Source organism: Fundulus heteroclitus, chromosome 5 (assembly GCF_011125445.2).
Source record: "Fundulus heteroclitus isolate FHET01 chromosome 5, MU-UCD_Fhet_4.1, whole genome shotgun sequence".
Taxonomy (NCBI): Eukaryota; Metazoa; Chordata; class Actinopteri; order Cyprinodontiformes; family Fundulidae; genus Fundulus; species Fundulus heteroclitus.
The window spans coordinates 16,019,774-16,029,718 of NC_046365.1; the positions used below are offsets into that span (position 1 = coordinate 16,019,774).

At 50.1% G+C, this 9,945-nt stretch overlaps 1 protein-coding gene and 1 long non-coding RNA gene across 2 annotated transcripts; both read right to left on the reverse strand.

The window, feature by feature from the left end:
• Window positions 1-390: 390 nt before the first annotated feature.
• Window positions 391-2,509, reverse strand: LOC118556128 (ubiquitin carboxyl-terminal hydrolase 37-like). Its single transcript, XM_036136627.1, has 6 exons — window positions 2,422-2,509; window positions 1,259-1,383; window positions 1,006-1,157; window positions 821-920; window positions 666-746; window positions 391-513 (listed from the first exon to the last, which is right to left on the reverse strand). The coding sequence occupies exons 3-6, from the start codon at window positions 1,119-1,121 to the stop codon at window positions 391-393; spliced, it is 420 nt and encodes a 139-aa protein (XP_035992520.1). The 5' UTR covers window positions 1,122-1,157; window positions 1,259-1,383; window positions 2,422-2,509.
• Window positions 2,510-2,827: 318 nt separating this feature from the next.
• LOC105927852 lies at window positions 2,828-3,788 on the reverse strand. Its single transcript, XR_002428281.2, has 3 exons — window positions 3,418-3,788; window positions 3,144-3,298; window positions 2,828-2,968 (listed from the first exon to the last, which is right to left on the reverse strand). It is a non-coding gene; the product is annotated as an uncharacterized LOC105927852 (long non-coding RNA).
• Between the last annotated feature and the right edge of the window lie 6,157 nt (window positions 3,789-9,945).

Below are 9,945 nucleotides of genomic sequence, written 5' to 3' on the forward strand. Positions count from 1 at the left end.
ATGCCCGGAATGTTTATTGTGATTCCGTCGGAGCAGTGCTCTTCACCCCCTCTTTCCTGCAAAAAAAACAACTTGTGTGGGGCCGCTGTCCTCACAGCCAGCTCGGTGGCTCAGGTGGATGGCAACGATCCTGGCGTGTGATCTTTCTTGTCCTGCGATTTGTCGGCCCCTGGCGGTGGCGGCACCTTCCTGCAGTGTGACCGTGGGTCCAGGAAGCCGTTGTTTGACCTTCTCTGCCGCGTAAGTCGAGAGGAGCACCTGGAACGGACCCAGCCAGCGTTTGGATCTCCATTGTAGCTAATAAACTGTCGCTAATAAACTGTAGCTGTGAAACACAGATCAATCTCTTACCCTGGTTTTCATAGAAGACTAGGGAAAGCGTTTCTTAGTCTACGGCAGCAGACAACTCTTCTCCTGTTGTTTGGCTGACATGTTCATCATCATCCGTTGGCCAAGAGTTTGCTGAATCCCCCATATCCAGCCCTCTTTGGATACTCTCACAGATGTGATGACCTGAGAGCAAAGGGCAAACATTTGCTCACCAGAATAACGACCTGTCGTCTACAAAACATCATAGTGTTTAAATACGGTTGAAGGACACGAGCAGCTGACTGATTTCTTGAGACACATTCTTCATTTTATATCTAACATTTTTATTTTCTTACATTTTTGGCAGGGTGGAGAAAAGAGCTCTGCAGGGATGACTGCTGCGCTCCACAGTGGCACGTGTAATCTATCTGGTCCCCCTGCATGAGACAATTATTATTTTACTTTAAATCTCTCAGAACTGACTTCTCTTTTCAAATATATTTGCCCTTACCTTGAAATACTCCTGCAGACACTGGCTCACCGTTCCCCCTGGTACCAGCTCCAGAGTGAGGTTAACAAAGTCCTCCACTCTATAGGACTGCTCACCACATCTGAAATGGACAGTTCAATTGAAAAATAACCACAGTGCTCCTGGAGACGCAACAAGTCAGCAGTGTAAATAGAATACATTCATACCCCCTGCAGGTCCTGATGTTCAGCATCTGAACTGAAATGTGTTCATGGACTGGGCACGTGTAGGTCAGGCCAGAGTTTACAGCTGTCAGCTCAACTTCTGATGACACAGACCTCATTTTGTCCAGAACACAGATGAGGAACTCATGGGCATCCTGCTCAGAAACCCAAAGAAATGGTTCAGAAGATAGGAGTTAAACAAAATCTGTCCAAGATTGACACTGTGCCGTCTAGTATAAATAAGTATGGCACTAACCTTCTGCTCGTCATCGTCAAAATCTGAATTATATTCAGCTACGGTCCATTTAAAAAGAGGATGGAAGCGACTTATTCTCCTCTCTGATGTTGGAGTAGCGACTGACGTCAATATCTAGAAACCATCTGGTGAGAACAGAAGTGAAAAACATAATCTTTTTTTTTGGTTAAAATAAATGAAAGCCCCCTTTGTCATAGTAGTTGATTACCAAGGTTTACATCCAACTTAGATCTTGGCAAGACAAAGAAAATTGTTTTTTTTTCAACTGTGATTTTGTAAAGGTAAAAATCTGAAAGGTATGACATGTATTTGTATAGATCTTTATAACTCAGTACCTTATTGAATCATTTAATTTAATCAGAGCTGCAGGTCTGCTTGCTTGGCATCTCTCATGACTGATATATTTGTCCACTCTTATTTGCAGAGGAGCTTAAGCTCAGTCAGTTTTTAGCTCCATCTATATTTCCTATCAGTACTAAGCAACTTCATTGTCCATCCAAAGGCTGATGCTGCTACCACACATGTTTGTCTCTGAGGAGGATCACATTTAGAGTGATGCAGAGTTTTAGTTTTTCACCACAGATAATATGTTGTTGGCCAAAAAAGTTTCATTTTTTTCTTATCTGACAGAGCACGTTTTTCTCATTTGTGTGTCTCCTTTGCATGGATTTTGTTAACTTTCAACAAGGCCCCCTAAGGCTCTCTGTATCTACAATTGCTTTCTTCTTGCCACTCTTCCACAAAGGCCAGATTTATAGAGTATATGTAGTTGTCCAGGAGACAGACACTCCACCTTATCTGTGGATCTCTGCATCTACTCCTTAGTCACAATTGCCACGCTGCCTCTTAATGCTTTCCTTCACCATTCATACTCTTTCTGTGTTTGGATCATAGATTGAACTGTTCCATGAGCTATTCAACGTTGCAGTGGATAATATTTAGGGGCATCAGAGTAAAGTGGAGTCTTTTCCATTTCACAGTCATGCATTACTCTTGTTGGTTTATCACATAAAGCCCCAATAAATGCTCAGAAGACGGTAATTGTATCGTGGCAAAAATATGAAAACATTGAAGGGGTTTGATTATTGTTGCAATGCAGAGTATGAATGCAAATCTACACAGTTCTTTACACTGATGATGTTTTATTGTCTGGAGTGCTGTACCTGAATAGCTGGGATCTTGGGTGAGAGCAGCTCAGGGTCAGTAAGGACGCTTTGGAGGATGGAGTTGATGTAGCATGTCATCCCCAGGGTTGGGTAACCTTAAAACACACAAGACAAAGAACCAGAGTCAGAACATGTGGCCGTTCTGCTTGACTTTCTTTCAACACATTAACTGAGGCATCTGCTGTGGATCCAGAGAAAGGCTCCATATGTGTCCCTTCTTCTTCCTTTAAGTAGACAGACGTATGGAAAATACAGTAAAAAATGTTCGTAGAGTAAAAACTGAACACATCACAGTGTTTCTGTTATTCATGTAATACTGAGTTCACGCAATCAACAACATTCAGCTTGGTTAAACATACCTTATCATAAATCAGTTTGCAGCAGGAAAAGCCAAAACGCTATTTTCCTCCTTTTATCAGTGTCAGGTTGTCTAGAAGCTGGAGAAGATAGCATGGAGGAATCCTCCTGTGGTCCAGGTTCAGTATTTGGCGCTTCTCTGGTTCTCTTTAGAGTTGATGACTCCAGTTCAACAGTGCAATTGATACTAGTGAAGAAGACATGAAAAAAGTATTAGATTGAATTTGAGGATGAGTGGGATAAATCTGAACATCAAATAACCCAATTATTTCTGAGGCAAACCAATTGACATTGTATTTTTCTAAGAAATATCTAAAACTGGACTTTGGATATAAAAAATAATAATAATGTAAAACTCATACACTTCTTCTGTGATGGAGAATGGTTGGACTGACACTTCGACTGTCACACTTGGAGCTGCAGCTCATTGTGAGCAGATACAGGACTGTCAGGAACAGGCGAAGCCCTGAACTGGACACTAGCCTCCCCACCCTGAGACTTTTCATTTGTGCTGCAGCTATAAAGATAAAGAAAAAAATGAAATGTGATTCTTTAATGGAATACAACTCTATAACACCAGTTTAAACTATAAATGATAGAATTATAAAATTGGAGTTGGTGAAGTTTTTATCTTACCTCCTTTCTGTATCTGAGGATGACAGGATTACAACCAGGGTGTTGTTCTGCTTCTAAATGCACTCTGATGAACCCAGACCGTGCTTCCTGTGGCCCTTTCCTGAACTTTCCCAAATTTAGTCACATTACATCCGCAAACATAAAATAATATTTTATTTGAATCTTATGTGAAAGTCCAACATAACATATACAATTGTGACGTAGAAGGAATATCCTACATGATGTAAAACATTCGTTACAAATAAATGAAAATTGCTGTGTGCAAAGGTGGGAGCTTCCCACACCTGCTAGTCAGAGTTTCCTACGCCTGCTAGCCAGAGCTTCCCACGCCTGCTAGCCAGAGTTTCCTACGCCTGCTAGCCAGAGCTTCCACGCCTGCTAGCCAGAGCTTCCCACGCCCGCTAGCCAGAGTTTCCACGCCTGCTAGCCAGAGCTTCCCACGCCCGCTAGCCAGAGCTTCCCACGCCCGCTAGCCAGAGTTTCCACGCCCGCTAGCCAGAGTTTCCACGCCCGCTAGCCAGAGTTTCCACGCCTGCTAGCCAGAGTTTCCCACGCCTGCTAGCCAGAGCTTCCTACGTCTGCTAGCCAGAGTTTCCACACCTGCTAGCCAGAGCTTCCCACGCCCGCTAGCCAGAGTTTCCACGCCTGCTAGTCAGAGCTCCCACGTCCGCTAGTCAGAGCTTCCTACGTCTGCTAGCCAGAGCTTCCCACGCCTGCTAGCCAGAGTTTCCTACGCCTGCTAGCCAGAGTTTCCACGCCTGCTAGCCAGAGCTTCCCATGCCTGCTAGCCAGAGCTTCCCATGCCCGCTGGCCAGAGTTTCCATGCCTGCTAGCCAGAGCTTCCCACGCCCGCTAGCCAGAGTTTCCACGCCTGCTAGCCAGAGCTTCCCACGCCCGCTGGCCAGAGTTTCCACGCCCGCTAGCCAGAGCTTCCCACGCCCGCTAGCCAGAGTTTTCCACGCCTGCTAGCCAGAGCTTCCCACGCCCGCTAGCCAGAGCTTCCCACGCCCGCTAGCCAGAGTTTCCACTCCTGCTAGCCAGAGCTTCCCACGCCTGCTAGCCAGAGTTTCCTACGCCTGCTAGCCAGAGTTTCCACGCCTGCTAGCCAGAGCTTCCCACGCCCGCTAGCCAGAGCTTCCACGCCCGCTAGCCAGAGCTTCCCACGCCCGCTAGCCAGAGTTTCCCACGCCTGCTAGCCAGAGCTTCCTACGTCTGCTAGCCAGAGTTTCCACACCTGCTAGCCAGAGCTTCCCACGCCCGCTAGCCAGAGTTTCCACGCCTGCTAGTCAGAGCTCCCACGTCCGCTAGTCAGAGCTTCCTACGTCTGCTAGACAGAGCTTCCCACGCCTGCTAGCCAGAGCTTCCCACGCCTGCTAGCCAGAGTTTCCTACGCCTGCTAGCCAGAGTTTCCACGCCTGCTAGCCAGAGCTTCCCATGCCTGCTAGCCAGAGCTTCCCATGCCCGCTGGCCAGAGTTTCCACGCCTGCTAGCCAGAGCTTCCCACGCCCGCTAGCCAGAGTTTCCACGCCTGCTAGCCAGAGCTTCCCACGCCCGCTGGCCAGAGTTTCCACGCCTGCTAGCCAGAGCTTCCCACGCCCGCTAGCCAGAGTTTCCACGCCTGCTAGCCAGAGCTTCCCACGCCCGCTAGCCAGAGTTTTCCACGCACGCTAGCCAGAGTTTCCACGCCCGCTAGCCAGAGCTTCCCACGCCCGCTAGCCAGAGTTTCCCACGCCTGCTAGCCAGAGCTTCCTACGTCTGCTAGCCAGAGTTTCCACACCTGCTAGCCAGAGCTTCCCACGCCCGCTAGCCAGAGTTTCCACGCCCGCTAGTCAGAGCTCCCACGCCTGCTAGTCAGAGCTCCCACGTCCGCTAGTCAGAGTTTCCACACCCGCTAGCCAGAGCTTCCACACCCGCTAGGCAGAGCTTCCACACCCGCTAGGCAGAGCTTCCCACGCCCGCTAGCCAGAGTTTCCCACGCCCGCTAGCCAGAGTTTCCACGCCTGCTAGCCAGAGTTTCCTACGCCTGCTAGCCAGAGTTTCCACGCCTGTTAGCCAGAGCTTCCCATGCCCGCTGGCCAGAGTTTCCATGCCTGCTAGCCAGAGCTTCCCACGCCCGCTAGCCAGAGTTTCCACGCCTGCTAGTCAGAGCTCCCACGTCCGCTAGTCAGAGCTTCCTACGTCTGCTAGCCAGAGTTTCCCACGCCTGCTAGCCAGAGCTTCCCACGCCTGCTAGCCAGAGTTTCCTATGCCTGCTAGCCAGAGTTTCCACGCCTGCTAGCCAGAGCTTCCCATGCCCGCTGGCCAGAGATTCCACGCCTGCTAGCCAGAGCTTCCCACGCCCGCTAGCCAGAGTTTCCACGCACGCTAGCCAGAGCTTCCACGACCGCTAGCCAGAGCTTCCAACGGCCCGCTAGGCAGAGCTTCCCACGCCCGCTAGCCAGAGTTTCCCACGCCCGCTAGCCAGAGTTTCCCACGCCTGCTAGCCAGAGTTTCCTACGCCTGCTAGCCAGAGTTTCCACGCCTGTTAGCCAGAGCTTCCCATGCCCGCTGGCCAGAGTTTCCACGCCTGCTAGCCAGAGCTTCCCACGCCCGCTAGCCAGAGTTTCCACGCCTGCTAGTCAGAGCTCCCACGTCCGCTAGTCAGAGCTTCCTACGTCTGCTAGCCAGAGTTTCCCACGCCTGCTAGCCGGAGCTTCCCACGCCTGCTAGCCAGAGTTTCCCATGCCCGCTGGCCAGAGATTCCACGCCTGCTAGCCAGAGCTTCCCACGCCCGCTAGCCAGAGTTTCCACGCCCGCTAGCCAGAGCTTCCCACGCCCGCTAGCCAGAGCTTCCCACGCCCGCTAGCCAGAGTTTCCACGCCCGCTAGCCAGAGCTTCCCACGCCCGCTAGCCAGAGCTTCCCACGCCCGCTGGCCAGAGTTTCCATGCCTGCTAGCCAGAGCTTCCCACGCCCGCTAGCCAGAGTTTCCACGCCTGCTAGTCAGAGCTCCCACGTCCGCTAGTCAGAGCTTCCTACGTCTGCTAGCCAGAGTTTCCCACGCCTGCTAGCCAGAGCTTCCCACGCCTGCTAGCCAGAGTTTCCTATGCCTGCTAGCCAGAGTTTCCACGCCTGCTAGCCAGAGCTTCCCATGCCCGCTGGCCAGAGATTCCACGCCTGCTAGCCAGAGCTTCCCACGCCCGCTAGCCAGAGTTTCCACGCCCGCTAGCCAGAGCTTCCCACGACCGCTAGCCAGAGCTTCCCACGCCCGCTAGGCAGAGCTTCCCACGCCCGCTAGCCAGAGTTTCCCACGCCCGCTAGCCAGAGTTTCCACGCCTGCTAGCCAGAGTTTCCTACGCCTGCTAGCCAGAGTTTCCACGCCTGTTAGCCAGAGCTTCCCATGCCCGCTGGCCAGAGTTTCCACGCCTGCTAGCCAGAGCTTCCCACGCCCGCTAGCCAGAGTTTCCACGCCTGCTAGTCAGAGCTCCCACGTCCGCTAGTCAGAGCTTCCTACGTCTGCTAGCCAGAGTTTCCCACGCCTGCTAGCCAGAGCTTCCCACGCCTGCTAGCCAGAGTTTCCCATGCCCGCTGGCCAGAGATTCCACGCCTGCTAGCCAGAGCTTCCCACGCCCGCTAGCCAGAGTTTCCACGCCCGCTAGCCAGAGCTTCCCACGCCCGCTAGCCAGAGCTTCCCACGCCCGCTAGCCAGAGTTTCCACGCCCGCTAGCCAGAGCTTCCCACGCCCGCTAGCCAGAGCTTCCCACGCCCGCTAGCCAGAGCTTCCCACGCCCGCTAGCCAGAGCTTCCCACGCCCGCTAGCCAGAGCTCCCACGCCTGCTAGTCAGAGCTCCCACGTCCGCTAGTCAGAGCTTCCTACGTCTGCTAGCCAGAGTTTCCCACGCCTGCTAGCCAGAGCTTCCCACGCCTGCTAGCCAGAGCTTCCCATGCCTGCTAGCCAGAGCTTCCCACGCCTGCTAGCCAGAGTTTCCTATGCCTGCTAGCCAGAGTTTCCACACCTGCTAGCCAGAGCTTCCCATGCCCGCTGGCCAGAGTTTCCACGCCTGCTAGCCAGAGCTTCCCACGCCCGCTAGCCAGAGTTTCCACGCCCGCTAGCTAGAGCTTCCCACGCCCGCTAGCCAGAGTTTCCCACGCCCGCTAGCCAGAGTTTCCCACGCCTGCTAGTCAGAGCTCCCACGTCCGCTAGTCAGAGCTTCCTACGTCTGGTAGTTCCCTTCGTCGACGCCTGCTACTCCAGCTCTCTAAGTAATATTTCTGCTGTGCTGCTGGATCTGCTGCTACTCTAGCGCTCCAAGTTATTTGTCACATTTCTCACATTTCTTTAAAATTTGTTATAATGCTGTTTACAAATGTTATTAGGAAGATAATTTGCACTACATAGACCTGGTGCTGCTACATGAAGTGCACAAACAATTAAGTGTTTATTTTTTATTGTAATATTTTAAAAGTTCTACATTGTTTGCTAGCCATTGTTAAAGTTTTGTGTTTTTCTGAAAGGAGCTTTGTACAAGTTAGTGTCATGGTACACTCCACCTCCTCACTAGTTCCACCTGCCGTTCTTAATTAAGCCTGGATTCAGTGCACCTGCCAACAGCTCTACTTAAACCTCCCTCAATCTGCTCTTCTCCGCTGGATCGTCATCATTCTTCATCCAAACCTCGTCCTGCCTTGTGTTTCCCACGCCTGCTAGTCAGAGCTTCCCACGCCTGCTAGTCAGAGCTTCCCACGCCTGCTAGTCAGAGCTTCCCACGCCTGCTAGTCAGAGCTTCCCATGCCTGCTAGTTAGAGTTCTGGCTAGCAGGCATGAGAAACACGAGGCAGGACGAGGTTTGGATGAAGAATGATGACGATCCAGCGGAGAAGAGCAGACTGAGGGAGGTTCAAGTAGAGCTGTTGGCAGGTGCACTGAATCCAGGCTTAATTAGGAACGGCAGGTGGAACTAGTGAGGAGGTGGAGTGACAGCTGGGCTGCATGAGAGGTGGAAAGTGCTGGAAAGTTTATGAGGAGACAGGCAGGCCAAAACTGTACCATCACACTAACTTGTGCAAAGCTCCTTTCAGAAAAACTTTAACAATGGCTAGCAAACAATGTAGAACTTTTAAAATATTACAATAAAAAATAAACACTTAATTGTTTGTGCACTTCATGTAGCAGCACCAGGTCTATGTAGTGCAAATTACCTTCCTATTAACATTTGTAAACAGCATTATAACAAATTTTAAAGAAATGTGAGCAATCTGAATCTTGATGTTTTTTTACGCCAGGTCATCATTGCAAATTACCTTCCCAGAGAACATCTTCTGTTTGATTTATATATTAAATTTATTTTTTCTATTTAAAAAATGTTCATGTTTTATTATCCAATCCATTCTGCTCTAACTGGCCTGAAGGAAACTGTCAAAGATGGACACACAGGAAGACGCTCGCATACACACAGAGAAAGAGTGCTCGTAGCCAATCTACACCACTCTGTCACATCTTTCCTGCTCCGACACGTCTTACTTCAAATAGCGTTGCGACTCTTAAACTAAACTTAATGACAGCGAGAAAAGAACTTCTTGTTGTGGGGAGGAGGAGGAAGAAAAAGGCCACCGCTGAACATTATTTTTTACAAAGTTAAATGCTATAAGTGTTGTGATTGTTTTCATGCATGTACACGACGACTCTTCAAGGCAACGAGCACTAACACAGCGGTGGCCAGCTGGAAACAAACATGTTTTTTTAGACAGTGGGGTGGAGTTTTATACCAACTTTAAACAGCTCAACCACCATTTAAAAGCCAACATTGACACGCGAGTTTCCGTGAGTGGAAATGGAAGTAAAAACCCTGCTCCATTCTCAATGAAACAGCTGTTCCCTCCCGCTCACAGTGACCGAGGCAGACATTCAAAGGGCAAATACTAAATCAGACGGTTAAAAATACAATATTTGTGTTTTGTCTTGTATCGGGATGGGACGATACACTTCATGCATTGGCCATTGGCGCATTCAGCCACCATGCTTTGACGTCCCGTGACGCGCATACGTTTTACGCTGCCTCCCTGGCAGAGAGCGCCTGGTAATGTTGACAATTTAGCGGTATTTGCCCTTTGAATGTCTGCCTCTGTCACTGTGAGCGGGTGGGAACAGCTGTTTTACTGAGAACGGAGCAGGGTTTTCACTTTAACTCAATGAAACTCGCAGGTCAATGCTGGTTTGTAAATGGTGGTTGAGCTGCTAAAGTCAGTATAAAACTCCATCCCACTGTCTAAAAAAAAAACGTGTCCGATCTCCAGCTGGCTACCTGCCACCGCTGTGTTAGTGCTCGTTGCCATGAAGTCGTGTATGAGCATGAAAATAATCACAACACTTGAAGCATTTAACTTTGCAGAAAATAATGTTTAGCAGTGGTCAGTCTATTTCCTCCTCCTCCCCACAACAAGAAAATCTTTTGTCGCTGTTATTAAGTTTAGTTTAAGAGTCACAACGCTAGTTGAAGTAAGACGGTGTCTTTGACAGTTTCCTTCAGGTCTGTTGAAGCAGAATGGATTGG

Coding starts and splice junctions, on each gene's coding strand:
- LOC118556128 (XM_036136627.1), bottom strand. CDS start 1,121: ATGAGGTCTGTGTCATCAGAAGTTGAGCTGACAGCTGTAAACTCTGGC. Junction 921..1,005: donor AACATCAGGACCTGCAGGGG/GTATGAATGTAT, acceptor TGTCCATTTCAG/ATGTGGTGAGCAGTCCTATA. Junction 514..665: donor TTCTCCACCCTGCCAAAAAT/GTAAGAAAATAA, acceptor CTTTGCTCTCAG/GTCATCACATCTGTGAGAGT.